At 42.5% G+C, this 27128-nt stretch overlaps 1 protein-coding gene across 2 annotated transcripts in view; it reads right to left on the minus strand.

Annotated features, from left to right (window-relative positions):
* Positions 1-26598, minus strand: part of LOC141019714 (voltage-gated potassium channel KCNC1-like) — a 73537-nt gene extending 46939 nt beyond the window's left edge. For both annotated transcript variants that reach the window (XM_073494703.1, XM_073494704.1), the window contains exon 1: positions 26056-26598. In XM_073494703.1, the coding sequence (XP_073350804.1) occupies positions 26056-26598 (543 nt within the window). The remainder of the gene's footprint in view (positions 1-26055) is intronic.
* Positions 26599-27128: the final 530 nt, after the last annotated feature.

A 27128-nucleotide genomic window follows, 5' to 3' on the forward strand; every position in this document is an offset into this window, starting at 1 on the left:
AAGAAGGTACATACCAGGTTGATAAATCATCATTTAATGACCTAAAAAGTGAAGAATAAGATTTTAAAATCAATTTGAAATCTATCAGGGAGTAGGGAAGCAAGCACATGGGAGATGTGATCACAGCTCTTCGTCCTGGTAATGAGTTAGGCAGCAGCATTTTGGACTAACTGGAGACATTGGAGGGAGTCGTGGCAGACACCTGTGTACAGTGCATTGCAATGGTCAAGCTGGGAATAGATAAAAGCATGTATAACATTCTGTAAATCGGACAATTATAAAAATGACCTAATCTTTGGGATTATTTTAGCTGGATAAAAACAAGCTTGTACAACATTTCTGACTGGCATCAAATATTACTTCAAGACTCCTAGCAGCGTGTTTAGCAGGCCTATTATTTGAAAGTCTGCAAAGATTAGCATTAACGTAGCTGATGGAACTAGGCGGATTGGACAGAATGACGTCAAACTTCTCCTCAATAAAATTTAAGGAAATTTTAAGACATCCAGGGTTTAATATCAGGGAGGCAAGAAATGAGTTTTGCTACAGTAGGCTGCTGGGATCACTGGGTTTTAAGTGTCATCTGAATACAAATGGTAGGGCAAGAGGAAGCATTTATGTGGAAAAAACAGAAGGGGGCCAAGAACAGAATCTTGAGGGACAACACAACACAGCTGGGTCATCAAGGAACGCGGAGCAGGAATTACCCAGAGAAACAGAAAAAGTTCTGTCACAGAGGTATGATTTTAATAAGCTAAGAGCCGAGCCCTAGAATCCTACCCAGATCTCTAAGCAATGATACTATGGCCGACTGTATCAAAGGAAGTACTTAAATCTAAAAGAACTAAAATCAAGTAATCACCAAAGGCCAAAAAGTAAATGAGTGACAGAATAAATGAACACAGTTGACTTTGTGAGGCACAGTCAGTATTGCTTTGAGCTGAAAGACAATGCTAACATGCTGATGTTAAGCAGGTATTCGTGAGTTTCCTGGGGAGGTCCCTGGTGAGGTTTCTGGGGAAATGATTATGGGTGATATTTACAGTGGAAGTAGCAGCAGTAAGAAAATTACTGACAATCAGACATAATAACTGATGCACTGGTGGCACAAACAAGGCTTTAGAAGTGTTAGCTAAGGGTGCTCAGCAATGATAATAGTGTCAGTAATATTCACTCGATAAAATTGCTAACTCAGATCTTTATGACTGATACATGTACCAATCGCTAAAGGAAAGAGGATTAGCATCCTGTTACCATGGAAAATTCTGGTTCCGATCACATGACTGGACGTGCCAGAAGTCACGCCAATAATTTGCGCAAGGTATCATGGGGGCTAGTAATAAGGTGGATACATGCAATGTGTACTATCTTGACCATGCTAGCATGCTTAAATGTGCTATTCATAAGAAAAGTTGATTTTTGAGTCTCATTCCCAACACTGACGCATTGGGATTGTATGTCGAGCCGGCCGCCATCCCAAAGCACCAAAAATCAACTTTTCTTATGAATAGGAGCTTTAAGTAAGACTTTTGATAATCAACCCTAAATACAGCTAAACTTAAGTATTGGATCACTAAAATGTGTCCTGATGATGGAGCTAAATGAAAAGTTAAGGCATAAGCAAAGTTATGACAAATCATCCTAAGGGGGAACATGAGTGTCTGAACCAAACCAATATCTGGGAAGATATTTCGGTCTGGACCAAAGTGGTGCACTGACCATCCCTAGAGCCACAGTGCTAGTGTGGCTAAAACCACAGAGATGTGGACTCGAGTCATTGTGACTTGGACTAAGGTTGACTCAAGTCACTGTTTTGATGACTTGCAACTTGACATGACAACAAATTAATGACTTGAGACTGGTGACTTGACTTGACTTAAGACTTGATGACTCCAATAACCTGTCTGGGTTCATTTTATTTGTTTTCAGTTTAGTTTTCTAAATTTTCTTTCTGACAGCATTTTCACTTTTTTGCAATTAACATTTAAATAAGCTTTTATAAAGTTATCTGTTGTATTACATTTATTTCACTGGATATCAATAATTATAACATTTGGTTCCCCAGTGAGTATTTGTATGTACAGTTGCTGCAGTGGAAACTTCTGCCAGTGTCTTAATCTATTTGAGAAGTCTTTCTGTTGCAATTTTCATATTTAGTTGCATTGCCTTTAAGGAGAGGATCATCCATAGAAATACTGGACAGACTGAGCATAGCTGCATGAAAGGAGACGGGATGAAGCCTCCCACTACTGTCCACTGTAATGATTGACAGCCTGGCCCCGCCTTCCTGGCCCATATTGATGTTTTAACTGGCTGGTTTGATGAGGTCATCAACTGAGGAGAGCACTCTGCTAAGGTCATATATTGATCTCCTATCTTTCTACGTGTGTTTGTGTGTGATTGTATATTGGTGTGGGCGGTCTTAACTCGTGAAAAACAGAAGCAGTCAAATTACCAATAGGGCAGTGACATAAGTGAGATCCCTGCAGATTTAAGCACAAATATACAGTAGTTGTGTGTGTATGTATATGTGGCTGATAGTGATATAATTACTATGACAAGAAGTTTCTTTTGTTTTGAAGCTCCACAACAGCATAAAGAGAACTGGCACAGGTACAAGACTGGGGATGTAGCTTAACTGTCAACCCACTGACCCATCCAAACACACAGACACACACACACACAAAATACCGCAGAGCCCCAGAGACCAAGCAGCTGGTTGTGTTCCTAGGCTGAATGGACACGCGATGGATGGAAGAAGACTTTAATATCCAGCAAACTGGGATCGACCTCAGTGGTATGTCGTATGTTGACAAGGGCCCCTTATGGTCATTCAGAAAATGACTGCCGTTTCACAGAGGCAGTGGTGTAAGAAGCGCGACAAAACCTCTAATGCCTCCGTCACACTAAACTGCCTACCTTTGAGCCTAACCTAACTAATAGCAGACTACACAACATTGGCCCTGGCAGATCCTACATAGTGTGTCATCGAGGAATTCGACAGCTGATGCACCATCAAGATTGGACAACATTTACAACATGTTGAAGTGAAGCACAGCCCACCGTTTGCAAACAACTGTACTGTTGCATTAAGTCAGCATGAGTGCTGATGCAAAAGGATCCGGCATAAAAGTTTAACCTTGCTCATCTTTTGGCACAATCCAGTGTCATCAGGTCATCACAGCGTTAATTAAATATGTGCCTAGTCCTGATTCTGTGAACATCATAAATCTGCTGTTTACCCTGTGATCCTCATGTAAGATAAACTGACTGCAGTGCAAACTAGAATGGCACTCAGTAGAGTGCATACCTTCACCAAGGCTTAACGGTCCCCTTTAATTCAACCAAGCCTAATTTGATATCAAATAACATATTTAAATCTGCTAGACTGGATTTTTATTTGGAAAAAGATTCCTGGATCCGTCCGTTTTATCAGGATCCAAACCAAAAGTTAAGATTTGGGTCTACTCTGGGCTGAGACCCCATCCTCCACACAAGTTTTGTGGAAATCTGTTCAGTAGTTTTTGTGTAATCCTGCTAACAAACCAACCTCCTTGGCAGAGGAATCAAGAATTTTAAACTTAGAGGAACAAAAACCATAACCAAAGAGGTGGCAGTGCCCAAGTGAATATTTTTTATTGTAGTTATTTGTAATCATTTTGACAGACACCAACAAACAGTGACGCACTGGCAAATCAGGGGCCATTTCAGAAAATTGCTCCTTTGGGGAGTTTTTGAAAGACTAAGAGGCTGGTTTGATTTGAAGGACTTAAATCAATGATGTTTATATAGTCGAAATCAATGAATACATTGGCTCGACCACATTTTTACTTGGTCCACCGATCAGGACTTCCGGGGCCGATCACTTTCATCTCTGACAGTAGTTTGGTTAAAATTATGTTAAATGTCTCCAGCTCCAAACTTAAAGTACTTTTACCTTAAAAACTCTACTCAGCTGAAGTACTTCAGTACACATATTTACTGTAAACTTGTGTTGTCACATTCAACTGCAGTTCACTGTTTAACACTTCATGTTCCTGTGAACAGAAACTCTCTGTCCTGCAGTGTGTTTAGCTCAACTGTAAGCTATTAGCTGGAGGCTATTAGCTCCATTAGCCAAATTCCAGTCTCAAAAACCTAGTATCAGTTGAGGCATAAAAGAGTTATTTTCAGGGGGGGTTAAAACAGACTGAGACGCTGAGGTAGTAACAGAAACATTGGTCGGTCATTGCCAGTAACAAATTAGGTGCATGTATGTCTCAAATCATGGTTAATGTAATACAGACTAATGCTGTACTGTTATTGCTTCGTCATGCTGTAGTATATTTATGACTTTGTTCCGTTTAATTGTCATTTTTCAGCGTCTTCCGTTCTAAAAGGACAGTTTGACAAGGTGACTTTTTCAGAGCTGTGCAGAAGGAAAACCTTCCTCACCGCTCTGATGAAGTCACCTGCACCTGCAATATGACGGTTACTTCTGTATTTCATCAGCTAAACCAAGACGCATCAGGGAATATGCTCGGGTGTTTGTGTGTTAGTTCACATCTTTCATTTCTCTCCATCACCTCATCTATTTATTAAATTTCACATTTTACTTCTGTTTTTCTTGTCTTTCTCTTATTCTTGTTAGTGTGAAACGTCCTCTGTCCTCAGTCTCATCGTGGGCTTCACTGCATCTAGCCCCATTTCAGTTTGCACACCCACAACATGTGAAGAGGCAAAAGACTGCCAGAAGCTGCTCTGTCATTTTTAGATTGTGAAGTGACCTCTTGACAGTTATTATTGGAGAAAAAAGACATCTATTGATACTTTATGTCGATCAACTCAATGCGAATCTTTAACCTCTGTTTTAATGACTTCAAGGAACAGTTCACCCCCAAAAATACAATCCAGTCCTCATCTCCTCCCCCCATGCTGATGGAAAGTCAGGTGAAGTTTCATAGTCCACAAAACATTTCTGGAGCTTCGCAGCAAAACAGCGTTCCAGCGCTCTCCTGCTACGCTTTTAGCTTAGTAGCTACAGTGAAGATTTCCACCTAAAGGGGTGTAAATAACGTCTTTTCAAATCAATTTGGCATCTTGGAGCTTTCAGAGACTTGTTTTACACTAGACAAGCTCTTTTACGAAGCATTTTTTCCCTCCTTTTTTCATTTTAAAATAGTCCCCTGCTACTTCAGTTGTTATACCAGAAATGCTGCAGCGCTGCACACTGTTTTGCTGTGAAGCTCCTAGAATGTTTTGTGGACTACAAAAAACTTCGCAGACTTTCCATCAGCATGGGGGGAGGAGATAAGGACTGAATTTTCATCCTTGGTTGAACTGTTCCTTTAACAAAACCTTGAACAGCTTTGTTTTTGCCATCAATGAACATTATAATGAAGGTCTCTGCCTCATTGTAATTGTGATTCTAGTTGATATCAGTGCTTGCTTAGTGTGTGAATGACAATGTTCACAGGTTCTAGCAGCCAGAGTTTTGTGTTTGACCTTTTTGCAATGTAAAGCACTGCAAATTTCACCTCAATGGTTCTTTATCCATTGGAAATGAGTACCTAGAGTGCAGAGACTTAATTGAGACTCCTCCTTAAAAATTAAGGTAAAGTTCCTACAAAGATTCCAGGGTTTTAAAAAAGTCCCTGCAATACAAAAAGGGGCATCTCATTAGAATTACACCAGTAATGTCTGACGTATTGTGTGTGAACAAACCAATGGGGGTTGATCAGCATTTTTTTCCCACAGATCCATGGATATGTAGAAAATCTTCAAAAAACTTTTTTTTTTAAAAGTCCTTCATTTCCCCTTCTGGAAACACAAACTCACATGAGCCAGAAATACTCTCAGAAAGTAAATAATGGAGGGAAAGTAGTTCCTTGTTTCGCCCCACGGTCACGACCGATCCTCTACAAATGGAGTTTGTAGTCAGTTGGCTGCCACAGCATCAAAAAGCAAACTGCTCTGAGCTTTCTGGAGGACACAGGTGATTTACATTAGTGAAAGAAGAGGAAGTGAATTGCACAGCTTTTTGTACAAAAATCTTCCTGGTACACTTAGCCTTTCCAACGCAGCACATTACAACTGCATCCTGCACTGATGTAAAGAAATGCCTGCAGGTACATTAACTAGCTGGCTTCCTGTCCTGACTTGGTCTGGCTGCTTCCTCCCTCCCTCCCTCCCTCCCTTCCTTCCTTCCTTCCTTCCTTCCTTCCTCATTCCTTCCCTTTCTTCATTTCTTATCCGTCTTTCTTCATTGTATTTTGATCTTTTTTTCCTTTCTTTCCATCCTCTATCCCTTCCTTTTCTTTTTTCTGTCTTTATTGCTTATCTTTCTTTCTTTTTTTCATTATATTTAATTATTTTGTCCTTTGGTTCCTTTCTCCTTTCCTTCAGCCTTCATTCCTTTTTCATTTTTTGTCTCGAGTCTTCATCTTTCTTTCTTTTTTTCTTTCTTTCTTTCTTTCTTTCTTTCTTTCTTTCTTTCTTTCTTTCTTTCTCAACTTTCTTTCGTTCTTTCTTTCGTTCTTTCTTTCATTCTTTTGTACTTCCCTTTCACCATTTCTTCCTTCCTTCCTTTTCTTTTTTATGTCTTCGTTCCTTATTTTTCTCCTTTTTTCATTTGTTTTCAAACACATGATGAAATCGCGAACACGCAAAGAACATGGTAGAATCAAAAAGAGGGTGTAGTGTTGTGTGTGTGCGTGTGTGTGTGGTGCAGCTATAAGTCCCTTGAGTGATTTAAGAACAGCACAAGACCTTCGGGACAACGAGAATGAGAGCAGGATAATGGAATATGATATTATGCGGAGGGACGAGGGAAAGAAAAAAATGTTCTGTTCTGTTATGTCTGACACTCTTATGACTACATACACTTCTCCTTTACATTTCTGTCGCTCAGCAATGCTTACCGGTACTGCTCGGTCTCATCTCGTCTCCCTGGTGCACACACACACACACACACCTTCACCCACACAGCTCACTGAGGTGAAGCAGGCAAACAGAAGGTAGTGCACTTTTTCTGCTTAGTTCTCCTGTTCTCCCTGACCGCTGCAGTGCTCAACAATGCCATTCACATTTGTCCTTGCAAAATAAATGTCCCCAACCTCTGCTGTATCCCCTCCTCTGCTCCCCTTTCCTCCTTGTAATAAATAGAATTTCCTACAGCAACGGTACCTTGAAGGCATCAGTAGAGATGTTGCAATACATGAAGGTACGTGACGTTTATCGAGAAACCAGGAAGAACAGGTGTTTTTACGTTTTGACAACGTGTGCTGAGCAGTTCAATAAATGCTGCTGAGTGTTCAGAACTTTTCGAGTTGTTCTTCATCTTAGTTAAACGTCAAGCAGACATTACACTCCTAAAATAAAAGTACTTTTTCCTCAGTCACAACTTTGACGATTCAACAGATATCAACCAATCTCAAACCCTGCATGAGTCCGTTTCCAGCTGAAAGACCAAAAAAACAGACCAAACCGAGTTCACGGTTTGTGAACATATTAGAACTTCTAGCAAGCTAAAGACATTTTTTCTCAAGAACTGAGAGCCAAAACAGAGCTAAGAGAAGGAGTCATCCGTCAGGTCTTCTGCAGTGAAACACATATTTTTGTGAGAGTGAGATGACTTTAACATTCTACTGTTTCGGATGTTAAAATCCATCCTTGTCGGTACTTTTAGGTTGATCGTCCTGCTGTACTGTCCTAAAATAAGGGCGACGAGTCCCAGACTGCTCATCCAACATATACATATATAAATATGAACGACCTTAAACACCCTTAGAGCTGAAAGTCAGCACTTTAACCTCAGAGTCAATGTTTCATTTGGAGACTGTCCTCACCAGCACAAGAGTCTACAGCCATGCTTGTGGCTCTGTGAGGCTGTACGACCTCACTGGAAATGACATGTTATGTGACATTTCAAAATCCTGTAGCTGTACACCAAATACTCTTTTTAGTTAAGGATTTTTGAAGTTCTAAATTTCATCATTTGTGTCATCTTTTAATTCTAAGCCTCATCAATCACTTATTTTCCACTGGACTGGGTTCACATTTGTCCTGAGCATCCAAGAAACCCAAAGGATAATTTTCAACATGTGTTTTATTGAAATAGTTGTTGCAAAAATGTTGAGAGTAGTGAAATGAATAACAATAAAACATTTTTCACCCAAAATAAAAATCTTTTATATATCCTCAAGGTATTTGGTCCTGCATAACAATTTTGTTGAGAAAGCAGCTGAAAAACCCACACGTTATATTACTCCATCATTTATTGTATTTTTTAAAATGGCTATGTTTTCGTACTTTTCGCTGGCTGTAATATTACATTCAGTGTTTTTTTTTTATTTCAACATAATGAAAGCTAGTGGAGATATGCATTTTGGAAATGAAAAGATTGTTCGTCTGGGTAAAAAATGAATTATTGTTGTTCATTTAATTACTGTAAACATTCTGCAATAACTATTTAAATGAATGCATGTTGCAAATCATCTTTAGGCTTCTTTTTTTATATTCAGGACCATTTTCAGCCCAATCCTGTGCCCAATTATAAAATTTAACTCTCAAGGCCAAACTTCAAACACCCAGATCTTAAAAAGTATCATGACTACAGCTACAGGATTATGCAAGGTGCCATGAATTTAGTAGAACTTTTTTTTTTTTTTCTTTTGTTTGCATGGAATAACCCTCCCAGTTCTCAGGCAGTACTGGTGATACTCCCCACCCCAGAGGTTACTGTGGCAAAGTTGGAAATGTTGGTTCATTTTCTTTTTCAGGTATCCTTTACTGATTTCTATATTTGCTGTTGTTGTGAAATACCCCTATCTTTTTAAAGATGAAGATAAAAATGTAAATAACAATTGTCAGGGCATAAAACCAAGTATCAACCAATGTTGATCTTTACAAATCCAGCAGTCTAACAATGGCAAAGCTGGTGATGATGGTCCAGTTGTCAAAGCACCTCTGTGTCTAACCCCCTGTTACCACCAGGCACGTCATGGCCACGTTGTGGCCGCGATACGGTCACCAAGGCTGATCGCAGCCGTTCTAGACAATGCTTGCATTTCCATCAGCTGCACCACGGCACGTTTCAGCAGCGTCCCAGAAGCAGTTTTCCACTCTGCTCCACGGAGAATACACACCAGGTCTATTTTCGATGGAGGCGGAATGCAACCACGTCAATCTCCACAGAGCAGATCGAGCCAGACAGGAGGTCAGACAGTAGGAACAGCATAGAGTATCCGGTCAATTTTCAAAATGAAACAGCCTGTGCCGACTGGGGCTCTACAGCACAACAAAGTCGGGAATATTAACAATAAACACACTTAAAACAGACAAATAACTAAATGCTTTAACTATGGAGCCTACTCAACCACAGCAGAAGCACAAACATCAAGGAGAAATGATGAAATAAACAGAATCTGAGCAAGTCAACAACACCAGGCAGGCATGACGCTCCACTTCTGAAACGTTCCCAGTGGGATATGAAGTCTTGAAGGAAGGAACAAAACAGCGGCACACACGCCGGGTAACAAAGACTTGCCCAGTGAAATCAAGGGGTAAGTAAAGCCTCCCACAGCTGCTAGCATGGCTGAAAACTCTCTTTGTCCACGCTAAAATGTAAAACACATACACACATACTGTGCATTCACAGAGCAGCTGAGCACAATCTGATTATGCGTGTGTTTTGCAAAGCGGCGGTCAGCAACCAAATAACCCACATCTACAAACATCTGCAGAGATTTCTCAGCATACAAGTGGAAACATTAAAGCAGATGAATGTATAGAGGGCAAAATGGAACATCCCAGGATAGGAAGAGGGAAGAGAGGAAGAAACCATGGGAATGTAAATTGTAAAAATGGAAGTGGAAAAAAAAGGAAAAAGGGAGTGATTCCTTCACCTCCTTTCCCTGACAGAATTCCCAGTCGGTACTTCTCCCTCCTTCTTCATTTCTCAAGACATAATCCTTCCTTAACCTCCCCCCCTCATCGCCTACTCCTCTTCATAGTCATCTACTCATCCCCCAGTTTCCTCTCCTCTGTATCTTTATGTCACTTTCTGAACGGTGGGCTGCAGCATCACACTGCTGTCATCCTCAGATTCTCCTCTTCTTCGCTCACATGTCGTCCCGCAGTATGCAGATATGTACACACACACACGCACAAACACACGTAAAGCAATCAATCAAGAGCGCGGCGAGAGAGGCTCGAACGCAGCAAACACACAGGAAGGCTTAACAGAAATCATCGTATTATCGATGCAGAGCATGAAGACTGAAGGAGAGGTTTATGGCGGGTGTGTGTTTTCGTGTGTGCAGGAGCGAGAGCGAGAAACAGCCGACTTTGCAGTAATGTTAAGAGACAGGCGGTAAAACGGACTAAAATGGACCTTCTTTCTGTCTTGCCCTCCTTTCCTCTCTCCTCCCATTGCTTTATGTGCTTTTTCTTGTCATGGAAGAAGGAGCCAGTTTGTGGTTTAAATATACCGACTAAACAGCACTTGCTCCTTTCTCTTAAAGGACAAGTTCACCCAAAAATGAAAATTCAGTCATTACAATGTCCTCACCCTCGTGCCAATGGAAAGTTAGGTGAAGCTCCATAGACCACAAAAAATGTCTGGAGCTTTACAGAAAAAGAGCGTTGCAGCATTCTCTTAAACAACTGAAGCAGCTGGGAGCATAAAATGGCTCCACACAGCTCGTCTGGCATAATTCAAGTCTCCAAAAGCCCTGAGATCCCTAACTGATTTGAAAAGACGTCATTTGGACCAATGCGTGCTACACTTTTAGCTTGGCATCCACAGTGAGGATTTTGGCTGAAAAAAAGAATGTAAATAACGTCTTTCTGGATCTCTGGGCTTTCAGAGACTTGGGATTACGCTGGACAAGCTGTTTGGAGCCATTTTATGTTTCTTTTAGTTTTAGTTTTTTTTATGTTTTAAAACAAGCCCCCATCTACTTCAGTTGTTTAGGAGAACGCTGCGATGCTGAATTTTCTTTGTTGGGTGATGTTCCTTTAAATCCGATGTATGTCACTGTGCCCACTGAGGTGCTTCATGAATTAAGGGAAATGAAAATTCCCACATATCATGGAATTGAATTATTCTTCAGTGATTTGTCGTGCTTTTTATTCTTCCCTCCGTTTGTTGGTTGGTTGCTCTTTTTTTCTCTCCAATATTGTTTTTAAATCATATGTAAACAAGTAAAACATTTTAGGTAATACATTTAATCAACATCTTGCCAATAGTAAGATGAAAGGATCGATAGCCTAGCTTAGCACAAGACTGGGGAAACAGCTAGCCTGGCTCTGTCCAAATGCAACAAAGCCACCTATTAGCATTTTTAAAGCTCGCTCACATCTTATGTGTCGCTTGTTTATTCCATACCAAAAATCAGGGTCGGGGTCTTTGTGGTCACCACCATGCAGTCGCAGTAACAGTCTAGAAAGTGACTGTCCATGACCAAGAAATAGTCAGTGCTGTTTTGAATAGAGTTCAGTCCCACTGTGGGTTCATCTCATTAACAAACAGGAAATCTGTTTACAAAGGTAATATTCTTGGGGCAAAGATCACCAGCTAAACAGTCATTATGTCTCCAGGACCAAATTGATCAAAGGCCAGTGGATTCCCCTCCAGGCTGCATTCAATAGACCTCTCTATAGAAGCAGGGGGGACAGAGGAGGACGACTGTGCTCTGCAGTAAGGCTGATTTGTTCCACTTATATTTTGATTTGTAGCCATGCTTGCATCTCTGTAAGGCCGTACTCAGGCACGGTGGTGGTGCTTTGATCTCCATGCAAACATTAGCATGCTAACATGCTCACAATGACCTTTTGTGTCGCAGCAACAGTCTTTACTATGTTCACTATCTTAGTTTCGCAGGTTGGACGAAATTTTGACCTGATGATGGTAGAATCTATATTTTTTTCTGTTTTTTTATTTTTTTTTATTAATTGATTATTCTAACAAAATTAGGGGAAAAGGGGGAAAAAAATTGTGTAAGTGCACCACTTGCCTGTAACTAATTAAGTCGGTTAACTTATCTCAAATGAAATAAAGCTAATTACGGACACCTACTTAAATTTTAAAGCTACAATAATATTTGTTGTTTGTACATGTCCTACATATTAACATTTCATTAAAACATGTCACATCACATTCACTGTGCATGTTTATTGCCTGTTATTCATATTGGGAGATGGATGGGGTGGGGTCGGAGTGAAAGGCTGGAAGGCCAGTCGCTGCAGGATCGAAAACCTGACGGGAAGTTGACGGGACAATTCTTGTTTTTCTCCTGTGGTTATGTGTGACCAAAGCAGAACATGATCTAACACTAACCAAGTGTAGCTAAACCTAACCAGACCAGCACTGTCACAACAAAAAAACTGGAAAACTGAACCTCCAGAAGTTGCAACATATATATGTGCAGAAGCATACAAACATTTATTCTGTCAACTGGGTTGGGGGACAAAACTCCAGAAGAAGAAAAAGTACTCATGCGCATTCAGGAGACACATTAGCAGCATTGGCATTCTTGTGAAGTTGTGACGTGTCCACCTGATGAAAATCAGCTCAATATTTACTCTCTGGTTTGGCCTCCACCAACTCCTGAGAAACACATCTGGTTTGTACTAAAATGATAAATATTGCAGTGATGAGTCCCTTGTTTTATAAATTAGATTAATTACATATATATATATATATATATATATATATATATATATATATATATATATATATATATATATATATATATATATATATATATATCACCTATAATACAATACAGTTTTGAACTGGCTCTGAAAACCCAGAGGCCCTGACAGCTCCTGTATGCCTGCTGTTTGCTACAGCGCCCCCCGCAGAGCGCCTCCATGAACACTGCCGCAGGGTGTTCCTCCTCATGCAAAGAGGCAATGTGTTTGTGTGTGTGAGACTGCACCAGGGGCTCGACTCCATGAGCTTGCATCAGAGGCGCTGTAACACCTCCTAGCCCACTGGGGGGACGAGGTGTGTGTGTTGGAAATGACAGAATGAAAGAAGTCTATATTTAGAGGGGAAGAAAGAAGTGGAGGAGGAGGGATGGGAGGGATGGGAGGGAGAAAGAGATCTTCTAATGGGTTTTTGGCTACTTGAAGAAAAAAAGCTATGGGTTCATTTCAGTTTAGTGTATTTTGGAGGTTGTACATTCATGTAGCCAGCGTAAAAGCCTCCTCACAGGCTGTGGCACTACTGCTTTTCCCAATCCCCCTAAGGAGGAATTGTTTGGAAAATCCTAAGATTACTCCAATTAAATTCAGCTTACACAGCTTCTCGTGGCGACTCTATTTGTATCTGAATATCAAAAAAATGTGTTTTCTGTGCCTGGCCAGAAATCAGTGCCAGATGGCTCCGAGTCAATCCATCACTTATCATTGATAATGAAAATGCTTTTAATGGCACCCACAGAATGACTGTGGATTGAAGTGGGAACTGTAATTCTGAGATGTGGTGTGTGTGGCCGAAGGCTTGGTCGTGAGTGTTAAAGCGATACTGTTGGTTTGGTCAAACGACTATGAAAGGCTTCCTCGGGTCAATACATCCCTTGAGAAAGCTCTTCAAATGTCATGTTTGTCATGAATAAATAAAGTCACACTGACCGCAATCTATATGTGTGTGTGTGTGAGTTGATACATGAGCACAGCTTAGCCTGTAATGTGAACGTGTGTTTATGTGAAATTTTGTATTACACCTTTTTAACTACTGCTTTCAGTTCAGCCCTGTCGTACAGCGGATGTTTACCACAGTGCTTTCTTATTCCAAGTTGCTCACAGCTTTCGAGTTATGCACTTAATCCTTTGCCTCTCAGTACACAGATGACACTACACCTGCCTGCAAGAGACAGGTGAGGAATAGGTTTACTCTTTCACTGGAATTAGATTTCTGGGGGGGGGGGTTAAAAAAGGGAAAAACAAGTGGTGTGCGTGTTGTTTTCAACTAATACCACGAGGCAACTTCCAGTGCTGCAAAATGAAGCAAACACAGAAGTCCCAAAAACTGCAGTTCATCAAATGGCCACTTGAAGTTGGCTCCAAAAGTTAGTCAGTCCTCATAAGAGCCCACGTCCAACTTAACAGCAGAAGTAAACATGATGACAGCCTGGTAGAAAAAGAACACGGAATTGGTCTTGATAGCTAATTTATTCCTTCATGAAAACTGTACGTGGGGATGGGTACCCAAACCTGGTATTAAACGGGCCCCGGGCTGAATTTAGAAAGACCGTAGTGTCAATAAGCTCCGATGTCATCAGTTCTGCTAACAGTATTGGAAAAATTAGGGCCTTTGTCTATGATGGATTTTTACTATTCCAATCCTGAACAGAGATCTGTGTGGGAGCCTGTCCTGTGCAGTGGGTGTGGCGGGCTCTCACCACCGCCAATTTTTTTTTTCATTTTCGACAGCCTAGCTCGTAGTTCCTCTCCATTTCCCCATCTACCTCAGGTATGTTATGTTAGCAGGAGCACACGCAGAGTTATATAAATTATACAGACATGGGTTGATGACAATAATATATAAATATGTACCAACAATACTGTACCATGACGTGACACGTGGTAAATCGGTTAGGGTACTGGTTCTGCACCTTTTTTGAGCCATGACTCTCCCTTCAGATTGCATACTGTCCATGAGTTGTGAGCATCATCCAACAATTGTGTTTTAGGAGTATCTAGAAACAGTCCACATTTAAGTTGTCAAATGAAAGAATAAAAGTCACATATGTCTGGTTTTGATAGAGGTTGATAGAGCCCCCCCCCCCCCCCCTACAAGACAGGGGCACAAGATTAATGTAGAACCACCCTCATCATTTCAGTTCATACTTTGCTTTTTACAGGCATAGTATAAAACAAAGTTACAATAAATCATATTATCACAAACTAATCACAACATGGTGAAACTGTGCCCAAAAGACCTTGGAACTCCGGTGATCCAGCCTTGGACAAGGCAAAGTCCACATCATCACAGTGATGTGACTTGAGTTAGTTAGGTTGGATGACAGTGCTGAAGCATTTCATCCTGCTCCTTTCAACTGGCGGCATTTAATTTCAGAGAGGATCTCAAACCTGTAGTGAAACTGCCGTCTGTACACTATTTCAGCACTTAAGCGCTGGACAACTTCTGCTTCAGCAGCTGCCTCACCATCTGAATGTGCCAACAAACAATTGCCAGTAAAACAAGCGCTCCCAAATTAAAACTGCATTCTGAAGTTGATTCAGCACTTCTTCACCTCCAGCAGTGCTTCTATTTTCATGTCACTACTTGGTGCCAGCGACCCACATTAGCCACTTCAGCTGGATAGCACCCGGGGGAACAAACAGCACATGTAAAGCTTTTCATTTTTCATAGGACAGCTCTGTTAGCTGAAACCTACACCCTCTATCAGCTCTCTCAGCAGTGGATAGCTCATTGGCTCAGCACTGACAGGATTCATGCACTGTGAGCAGTCTAACAGTCAGGCATCCATCCAGGATCCTCTGACACCCATCAAACACCATTACACAGAACAAACCCTATCTAGTGCGTACTTGACGAATTTCAATAGAACATTATCAAGGTGCCGTCACAATCTGAGGAACATTTTCTTCAACTACTTACAAGATAAACACTAAAATATTACAATTTTGTCTAAGATGCTCTTCAGGATGTCTTCAATTACTGTATGTTGTGATTATGTTGCATTCTGGGGAATCCCCCATTGACACTTGGGTGTATTTGTGCAGTTCTGTTCATGTGTACATTGACGATGAAAATGTTAATGGTAAACCGCATGTTGGTATAATGTTTACCATGGCCACATCTTACTTTAGTGTGTTAGCATGCTAACATTTTCTAATTAGCCATAAACGCAAAGTAAAACTAAAGGTTATGTGAATGTCATTAGTTAGGCAGTTATTTGACCATAATCCAAAAAATGTGACAAACATAGAGGCGATCTTGTGATGGATTCCAAGCAGCAATGCCAAACTGGTGTGAATGGTGCGATGGAACACATGACATGAGAGAAGAGAGAGGACCAAACAGGCAAACTGTGCCAGATTTATTCAATATTATTTTATTCAACTTTTAACCTATGTCAATATTGACATATGTGTCGTTAACATATATGTGTTTTGCCAAAATATTTGATCGTTTGATGCAAGGAATGTACAGCATTAAGCACGGCACAGTTCAACTGTTCCGCCAAACTCACTTCTGTCATGTCATGAGTTCCACTGCAACATACACTGACTGAGTTCAGTGGTCCCATCGCAAGATCGTTTTTTTATGTGATGTCTAATGTTTGACCTAATTGTCTAATAGAGTGGACAGGAATGATTGAAACAGGTACAGTGAACCGGAACTTAAAAAAGAATGTGGGCCGGGGGCGTAAAGTGGGAGGACCAATGGCCCCATCCCTACTTTCTACCCTGTACTTCCAGCGCCCTTGCTATGACCACACCTGTCCTCAAACTCCGCCTTCATTTTGCCGCAAGAGATCATTAGAGAGATCACGCAAGAATCCAGCCTTGATTTGCTACGTAGCCTGAGTTAAATGCTGTTTATACCAGAGACACTGTTGAGGTGGAAACAACAATGCAAAATTTCTACCTATGGACACATTTCTACTGTGGCACTATATAACGTCATATCACCCGACCCTAAAGCATACTGAGGCATTACGCCATTATTTTGACTTGCTAGCATAAGAACGCTTCCATTCTTTTTGTTCCACTTATTCTGCTATGCATGCGATCCTTCATGTCACCATCCCAAAGCGTCAGTACTTGACGAGTAGAGAGTAGAGTGGGAGGAAATGAGACTCAAAAATCTACTTTCTTACAAAGTGGACCTTTAAGATACCAGCTGATATATGTGTGTTCACAGTTGAAGGAGCCAATAACTGTCCTGTATTTCATCCTACAGGTTACCGAATAGTGAATATGAACAAGAGGATTACTTTCGGTTCCTCCAGGCTCAATGTCACAGAGCTGATGTTAAGGGCTTCTGTTGTAAGTAGCAGGTCCATTCTGCTTGAGAGCATTAAGCACCTGCTCAGCCATGACAAATGAATGTGTATGAGCGTATTTGTCCAGATACGTGTGTGTGACTTATGTGTTGCTCAGAGTTGTTGTTATTTGCTAACAGTAGAGCATATGGTGTTATTAGCTGTTATAGGGCTACGAGGAGACAGCTTAGCAAACAGAACAGCTGCTGAGCCAACAGCATCTTCTCTTTAAAGTGCTTCTATAGACAGTTGCAAACAAAGTGACAAGAGGGAGACTCCTGTTTGATATCATTTCAGTCTATTTTAGTCCTGGAAGAGAGATGCTGATGAAGGAGACGGAACAAATCAAACAAGTTTGAAGATTTGACAAGTACAAACTCAACCTCACCAGAAAAACAACAGCGTCTGGAGTTTGTTCAAATGCTCGGTTTTTACTTTTACCTGGTGGTCATGTGAAGAATTAGTCTCCTTACACATATACTGTGGAAAGCATAACGTTAATAATAATAATTAATAATAACAATAATAACATTGGCATGGGTGTAACTGCAGGTTTTGCAGAATCATCCAGAAAATAGTTTTGCTCCAGCGATAGGGTTGCTTACGTCATGTCAACCCCAACCAATACTTAATCTCAAACTACAGAGGTCTATTATCTTCGCTTGCTTTCTCGCAGTGACAAGATGTGAAAAACGTTCATCACATAAACACGGTGATGAATTAAGTGAAGTGTTAATGACAAAATGCTCTCAGGACGCTTTCTTGTTGCAATCTCAGTCGCTCCTTCTGGTTTTCTTAAAGCCCTATCTGCTCTTTATAGTGTAAATACAGGCACCAAACAGTGACGGAGTAACGTTGCTCAAATCCAGCCAGTGAAGAAGAAGCAGATCAGCTGCAGCAGCAGATCAGCCCCCTTTCTCTCTCTCTCTCTTTCAAACACACACACACACACACACACACACACTGCACAGCGCGTCGCAGCAGATCATTCTGCAGTAATCTGCTGCATGTGTGAGTGTATTCGGCTGTGCGAGGCTAGAGGCTTACTGCACATGCTATTTTCTATGCTCAATTAGCACTTTTGCATGAATGTGTGTGTCTCTAGATTAAACCAGTATATGTGTGTGTGTGTGTGTGTGTGTGTGTGCATGTGTGTGTGTGTGTGTGTGTGATCGTTGACTGCATTATTGACCCCTGCAAGGCGAGAGGACAGTAGAGATCACTCAGAGGTTAAACGCTTTATTTCTTGACATGTCATCAACTATAGTACGGTGTCCCTCTTTCTCTCTCTGCAGCCTCTCTTCTTACATTCGCACCTCTCTCTCTTTCTCTCTCTCTTTCTCTTTCTCTCTCTCTCCTGCGATGGGCGACACACAGAGAAAGAAAGCTCTGTCGCAGCATTATCCTGAAAAGCACAGAGGGGGAAGGGGGACCCTTCCTAGGTATATTGCTTATAACGCAGCAACACCACTAGGAGGGAGGGGGGGAGAGAGAGAGCGGCGGCAAAGGTTTTAAAAACAGGAGGAAAGACAGAGAAAAAATGTCAAGAGAGAAAAAGACAGGACGGTTTTGAAAACAGCTTAAGTGCGTGTGATTACATTTCATCATCTGGTTGTTATTATTTTTGCTGCAGTGGAATCGAGTTCTCGCGGTGACGTTACCATCTAGTGTCGTGCTCCCTACTGAAGGTCAGCAGCAATGTACCTGCTCCATAAATAACGCTGGCTAACTCTTTGTTTTTGGGTGAATCAGTTAATGAGTAGAGCCAGTTCACACCCACTGACCATCTGTCTCACCTTAGCTCTTAAAGGAATAGTTCAACATGTCGGGTATTTGACCTCGCTTTGCTGCTTTTTTTTTCAAAATTGCGATGGAAATGAGGATATTCATCTTCAGTCATGAAATGGTTAGCCTAGCTTAGCATAAAGACTGGAAGGTGGAATATAGTACTGCAGTGGTTCCCAGCCTGTTCTGGCTGCTATACCCCCACAGCCTGCTGAGCTCGAGTCATCCATCATGTTCTCAATGTTCATTTCATTTTAAAAGAGGATGTTATCTAACACTGTTAATTATCTCTGCATAGGAGGTAATATTTTCGCCCGTGTGTTTTTTGTTTTTTGGTTGGTGTGTCAGCAGAATTACACAAAAACTACAGAACGGATTTCCATGAAACTTGGATGGTGGTATCAACCCAGACCCCATTAACTTTTAACATTATGAGATAGACATTTTGGTTAATTTCTCAGGGAATAATGCATGGATCTAAATGAAAAATAAATCTGTCGTATTTGCTATTTATGAGTGTGTACAACTTGACATGGATCCAAATAAAAATCTGGATGTAGCGGAATTAAATACGTTTTATTTGATATTGGATTAGGCTTGAGTGAACTAAAGGGGACACTTGCGCCCTGGCAGAGGTAAGTGGATATTGTTGTTGTGTTTTCATATTTTCAATAATTGAATTGGTCAGAGCTTTTCAAATAACCCCTGGCTATCTCCAACCACGACGAGCAAGTAAGACAGGATGCAAATAAATGAAGGGGACGGTCTTGTTCTGAGTTGAGTGACATTTGGAAGCATATTTTTTGCTTCATCCATTTTCAGCAGCAGACTGAGCCAAGCGGAGGACATGAGCGAGCGCAGGGGCGAGTGACACATGTCAGGCAGGGTCGTTTGTGCGTGCTCACCTCTGCCTCCGAGTGGGTTGCCAGCTGCAGAGACACAACCCCAAACTGAGGCACTCCCTTTTGATTTTTGCGAGGAAGCTGGATTTGCAAGATCATGTGAGCTTGTGAATCCATGTTGCCAGGCTTAAGCTTGGCCTGAATAGACGGGCATTGAACCAATCAGCGCCATGCGACGAGCTGATAGGTAGAGAGCAGCAGCAGCTACGGGCATGACGAATCAGAGAGACTGCTCGTTTCAAAACAATAATGGCGGCTCCTCAAGAGGTTAGCGTTGCTGCTTTAGCATCAGTGATATCACAACTGGAGAGTGTATTTCAATGAAAGAATAGCAGCGAGCACTGAAGGCTTTTCTTAATGGAAAAGATGTTGTCGCTCTTCTCAGGACTGAATTTGGTAAGATGATTTACCGACTGGCTCCACTGGTGCTCTCCTACTTTCGACCAATCACCTTCCCCGTTTTTTTTTTTAAGTGCCTGCCCTTTTTCAAACAGTTTCTACTGCTCCTTTCAAAAAAACATGCGGTGCGTCGAGTTACCAGTCGAGAGCAAAGCATGAGCATGAGCAAGGGTTACAAATAGGCAGATCCTGCAAAAATCAGTAGTGTTGAGAAGTATGTATCTATGATTGCCGCATTTCAAATGCTTTCACTCATAAATATCTTTGATATTAATCAAAAGGAATTTTGAATTTTCCTCTTGGTTTGGTTTGTTGGTTGATTTCTAGTTAGAATCCGATCATGTGAAACCAGCACAGCGCCCAGTATTGATGTAGCTTTATGCTAACAGGACCGAGCTTAGCTTGCCAGTATGGTGGCTCTTAGAGGACACCACAGTCTAATAATAATAGTGAACCCAAATAGCTCACATTTGTAACCAAGCCTCTGAAAATGAGGTCAAAATGACATTAACGCGGCCACAATTGCTGTGTGTGGCGGTACAGTAAGTGTGTGTAAGGGTTGGTGTGTGTGTGTGTGTGTGTGTGTGCGTTGCCACTGTGATGGTATTTGTTTCTCTCCTTGAGGGAATGGGAAGTGCCTTCACACCCCGCTGTGTACAAGGCTGGAGAGAGGGAGCAAGCAGGGATGAGTGTGTGGGAAGGTTTTGCTTACAAAGGAGCACCATTCAGCTGAGACGTCCACCTGAATGAGGCGAGCTGAGACGTACTGCCTGATCAATAAACGGATACGAGTGCCCCAGCCTGCCGAGCTCAGCAGAAAAGGAAAAAAAAGAAAAGAAGGGCAGCGGGAATGGAAAAAAGAGGGGGTGTTGAATGTGACCCCCATCTTGTTCTTCTTCTGCGTCTACTGCTTCTTACTGTGAATTAATTTCATCGCCACCCTCAACAAAAACACCTCCCGTCCTGTCACCCCCCTCCCCTCTCTCTGTGTCTCTCTCCCTCCTTCTCTGCAGCAGACTAGAGCGCAGTCAGCTACTACGGGGACTGCAGTGTTACGCTATAGCACAAGCAGAGAGCTGTAGAGAATGAGAGGAGGGGGGGGAGTAGAGGAGGGAGATGGAGGGAGAGAACGTGGAGGGGGTTGGGGGGCTGAATAGCGATAATAAGCAATCCAGCACTCAGCTCTGGAATCGCGGTAATAAAGCAGCTCGAGCTGTCAGTAGTGAGGACGGGGAGAAAAAGGAACGGTGGGAGGACAAGACCGTAGAGGAGAAGACAGGAAGACGGGAGGAAAAAGAGAGAAATGGAAAACCCTGCTATCTTTGAAAGGATGTTGCATTTACTTAATGGACAGATGTATGAATTAAACCAGCGATCCAGTCATTCATTTTCCATCACTGTCTTCCAGCGTCCGACATCTCCGGCTCCTTCAGCCGGGACGTTGGCAGGAAGGAGCAGCTTCGCCCTCGTCGTTCTCCAACAAGCTAATCAGCTAAAAACGAGCCGGCCGCCTGACCTCAGCCCACCTGAGCAATGCTGCTGCGCTGGCCGCCCACCTCCACCCCTTCCAACCTATCTTTATGTCACCGAGCTGGCACCAAAACTATTGACTGCAACACTTTCAAAGTCACCTCAGCTGTCATACTGATGCTCCCCAGACCCCCACCCCCCCACTATGATACCAACCCAGCATTCAATTTATCTTTTTTGACTGTCAACCCCCCTTCCGTTCTTCGATCGCTTGTTTGGCTGCCATTCAGTTTTTCTGACTGAAGTTTTATGCATGAACAAGCTGCTTAAGGCTAGATTTTTTGGTCCAAAACATCCGTCTTAATGAGCTCAATATGAGACGCACTTGCGACAAAGAAAGTTCCCAACCCAATCCACACTCACTATGATCTTCCCTTTCTCTTATTCCACTGGTGTCATTTGGTATAGACCAGTGGTTCTCTGCCTGTTTTCAGTACCGCGTCACTTATGATGAGTGCTGACATACACACAGACCAACTAGCAACTACAGACATCCCCAGCTGCACATTTGTAACTCCACCTGTAAATGAAAAGTACATGTGACACACTCAAGTACTTTAGCCTGCATGTCAAAACAGAACCTGTGCCGGCAGTCAGTTGCGGTTCTTCTCTTTGCTGTACGACAGAGAAAACATTCAGACATCCAGACGCCAGACTGAAGATCACACACTGTTCTCCACAAACTTTGTTCTCTGACAGATGTATTTTGGTAAGAGGCATTTTTAAGCAAACAGAGACAAAAGGAACAAAAGTGCTGAAAGGTACAGGCTGCTTGAGGATGCACTGTTTGAAAAATTGCTCACAGTGCACCTTGGAAGTGGAGTAGCTGTATCTCATGGACATCCAGTTCTTAGGCATGTGTCTCAGGGCAGGACAACCCTGCTGAAGAACACTGAAATGTTTTTAACGTTTCTACAATATGTGGATGTAGTAACTACAGTCGGCCTGTTCTCACTCCGACCCTGGTCAGTGGCCCTACGCCTCTAAGTCTGACACTGTAGGTACCTCAGCATCACCTCGTGAAGTGCCATTTGAGTGCAGAAGCATAAAAAGCAAAGGAGAAGAGTCTTTCGGCTGTCATATCCACGCTTAAATGTTGTGTCCCAGTGTCTTATGTAGGGAATGCTAGAAACATATTCTGCATCTTTTGCAATCTAGAAAATCAAACAAAGAAAAAATCAAGATGCACAGATATTTATTTCCAAATGTTACACAGACTCACAGAAGTCGCAAGAAGTCTATGGACCATTGTGTGCATGTGCATGCCTGTGTGTGTTTGAGATACAGTGACTTATCAATTCGTTTTGGACCATAAAATGAATCGCCTACTATATTGATAATCAATTAGAGTAATTTTTTAAAGAAAGAAGAGTCGTAATTCTCCTCTATGACAGTGAACTGAATACCTTTGACAAACAAGAAATTTGAGGACGATCAACTGTGCAACATTTATTTTTTACTGTTTTCTGACCGAACATAAAATGGATTCATCGAGAAATGAATCAACAGATTAATTGATGATAAAGATAATCGTTAGTTGCCGCCCTAATGTGTGTAGGTGTGTATGTGTGTGTGTGTGTAGCATGTGATTGCATGTCTCCATCCTAAGTCACTCAGAGCAGCTAAGTCAATATGCTGTTTCTGTGCATATGGCATAGTCCACAGAAAATACACCTCAGCTCCAGGTCAGCACTTGCCTCTGGCTCTGCAAATGGCCATAGATTTTTTAGAGACAATTAAGCAAAGGAAGGCAGAGGGAGACACGGGTGAGAGGTGGAGGACTGACCGACCGCACAAGAGAGGAAAGGGATGAAACTGAGGAGAGGAAAAGAGAAAAGAGAGAAAGATTGAGATCACAGGTAGAGATGAGAGAAATGGAGCAAAATAGAACAAAAACGACGCACTCAAGAGAGGAAAACATGACTGCAGCAGGATGGTGGGAAGCAGAGGGAGACTGTATATAGAAATATATATACAGCACTTATTATTCTTAGAGCGATAGTGAGAGTATTTTTCCAACTTTGCACATATTGTTTGACATAAAACTAACTTGCACGTGTCTCCTCAACTGGGACGATACAGCCAAGACTTGTTTCCACGTAGCTCCGTGTCTGTGTGGCAGTCCATTCATTCACGGTCTCATTCATGATGTGTGTGCAGAACTTATACATCCCATCTTTTCCAGACCGCAATATGCCTCGGGTACGTCGAACGTTTTTGTATAAAATGTTGCAGCAGATTTCAGACAGACCGTGCGCACTGTGTGCCACAGGAGGTTAGTGTAAAAACACATCGGCTAACTTACTGATGAATGTATAGCTCAGTTTATACACTTTTTTTGAAAGTGCAAAGTTTGACGGCATATTTAGCTGACACTGGTAGCATGTCCATCCTTTGTCAGTAGAGGCTGGGTGTAAAATAATATTGTGATATTTTTTGGGCTGTATCTCAATACACAATATCCTAATATTTTTGAATCTCCTCAAAACCACTTCATAAATGCTAGGACTGAGTGACAAAATCAAATATCACACTATTCTTGACCAAATACCTCAATATTGATACTGCCAGAATATTGTAGAGATGACACAATGAGATTTTTGATCAATAACCATCAGTAATGCGGATACTAAGTGGGTAAAGACAACTATAATTAGTTCAGAAAATGACATCACTTTACTGTAATGAGCCTTTAAAACCAGGAACAACTCTTATGTCATATCATGATATAACGATATCCAAAATCTCAGACGGTTTACATCCTCATATCACAATAACAATATATACTGTACTGTATATATTGCCCAGCCCTACTTGTCACCCATACCACCCAGATTCTGCGTTGCCAAGCCTCACAAACCTCGCCCCCCACTCCCCGCATCACATGTTATTCTGGGAGAAACCCGGCAGAAATCGAGGCTGTACATACCAACATTTAACTGTTGGTCTGACAGAGGACACAAACTCCAGTCTCCCATATGAAAGCCCGTATGACCACACAGGTCGACTATCAAGCAACTTATTACCACCCATATTCCTGCTTCTTGTTGGGCAGCGACCTCTAGCAGCTGTGGTGGTTGTTACAGCTGCAAAGGAGGAAGGTAGGAGAAGTAGTATAACGAGTGAGAAGCTCGTAGAGAGAGGAGGTTGAGGATGAATGGTCAGGTTAAACAATATCCAGTGTTCGTATCCGATGTGGAAACAGAAGTCGACGGTGATTTATTTTAGCTTAGTAATGTAGAGAAGTCATGCCTGGTGCCTGAACCTAACCAAACTGAGACCGTAGAATGAAGGTCAGGTTCGCATGTCGCTGGTATGCTGCGACGGTGACCATGTGTTGCAAAGCTGGATGCCCTGAACTCCTCATCAGATCCTTCAAGATATTCCTCAGAAAAGCTTTATATCATGATGCCATCGGGATACTGCTGCCTTGTGCTTTTAATGAGCCATAAAGAATTCACCTCTGTGCTGCAAAGATGTTTCACACTAAATTCAGAAACCTGCTATTAGCTAGGACATGTAGAGGTAAACAATGATAGAAAGAACAGCAGTGTTTTATAATACACACACGCACACACACACTCAAATCACCTGCCAGCACACCTAAAGTACACACTGATGAGTAAACAGTATTTCATTCATGTGCATTCATGAATCCATGTTCATCTACACACACAAACATGCACAAACCCGTCAACCTATTGGATGAAGTGTGAGGAGGCTGCTGCTCACAGGATTTTAGTTCTGTGCTGTCAGTTACAGCTCAGAGAAGATGAGACCAGGCAGGACTACTCACTAACCTTTAGATTTTACTTTCAGCTTCCTGGTGATTAAGTTCATTATTGGACCCGCAGAACAATTTACACCAAACGCGGACTGATAATGAAGAGAGAGAACTGGATCCCAAATTAGGGGAATTCCTAATTGAGTCATGTATTTAAAGTGCACACATAGAGACACCAGAGAGAGAAGGCTGGACTGATGCGCACAGACAAATGGGCATCAGCAGTGGAAGAATCTTTGCGTAATCATATCAATGAGAGAGATTCAAAGGAAAGAGCAGCAGCACGGTGGTTACGTGGAGGAGAGAAGCAAAGTGAGGAGCAGAATGTCATGCATAAAGATGAGCAGAGAAAAAAAGAAGGTGCGGAAGAGAGGATCTATCCATCTATCTATCTGTCTATCCATCTATCTATCTATCTATCTATCTATCTATCTATCTATCTATTTGGGGTCTCCTTGTTGAAAAACACTGCAGTGAATTTGACATCCTCACATTCCTTCACAACAACTTAGGGTAACTTTACGCGCAACAATGCGCAGTGGCCAAAACAGTGCCAAACCTGGGTATGTGAGCGCGCGCCACAATAGCATAGCATAGAACAGAATAGAATAGAACAGAACAGAATAGAATAGACAGATGTCCGGCCACTCACTCGGGCGTATTTGGAGGAGTAGGGGTCCTCGAACAGCGCCCACATATTGGGCTGCCACACCTCCCACCACGTCGCCCTGCGGCCGTCCTCCTGCATGCACAGCCGCTTAAGGTCGCCGTCCGCCCCGCCGGTGAGCGCCGGGTCATCCTCAGGTGCGTCCGGCTCGGGCTGCTCGAAGCTGTCCAGGGCTTCCTCGGCGTCGCGATGCTGCCGGTAGTTCATCCAGCAGCACGCCTCCACGTCCGTCTCGTCGATGCCCCAGAAGGCGAGCTCCTCTTCGAAGAGCGGCCCGCACACATCGTTGGGGCAGTGGAGCTTGCCGGTGCGGTAGTAGTTGAGGATGAAGGCGAAGGTGGCCGGGTGACGGTCGAAGAAGAACTCGTCGGACTTGGGGTCGTAGTCGAAGTTGCTGTAGGCGTCGGGCTCGGTCAGCCAAGACAAGCGTGTTCCCGGCAGCGTCTTCAGGGTGCTCCGGTAGGTCTCGTGTCGGATCCCGCCGCAGTTGATCACGATCTTCTCGCTATCTGACGCCGAGCAAGTCATGGCTGCGCTGGAGCATGCTTCGGTCGATGCGCCCGACTGCTGCTGCTGCTGCTGCGGCTACTACCCTTCCCCATCCACCACCAGTCCCCGCTCTGTAGGCTACTGTTATACCGTCCCGGCAAGGAGTCACAGGGGCAACTGAGAGGAGGAGGAGAGAGGAGGAGAGGAAGGAGGAGTTTGTGCGCGCGTGTGTGTGTGTATGTGTGAGCGAGAGAGAAAGAGTGCGTCTGCAAGTGTGTGTGTGTGTGTGTGTGTGTGTGTGTGTGTGTGTGTGTGTGTGTGTAGAGAGAGAAGATGTAGGATGCGGATTTTATGAATCAATACATTTGAATGACTGACTGCCTGATTGACGGACTGAAGGCATATTATTGGATCATTTGACGTTATTAAGGCAAATCTGCCGTTTCTGCTGAACAGATCTCTTTACAGTCGGCTCCTCTGGCTTCTCTGCTACACACCAGTTTGCTGCATCCTTGGACGGAACTGCAAAAAAAAAAAAAAAAAAAAAAAAAAGATTCATTGAACTGCGA

Source organism: Pagrus major, chromosome 23 (assembly GCF_040436345.1).
Source record: "Pagrus major chromosome 23, Pma_NU_1.0".
Classification (NCBI taxonomy): domain Eukaryota; kingdom Metazoa; phylum Chordata; class Actinopteri; order Spariformes; family Sparidae; genus Pagrus; species Pagrus major.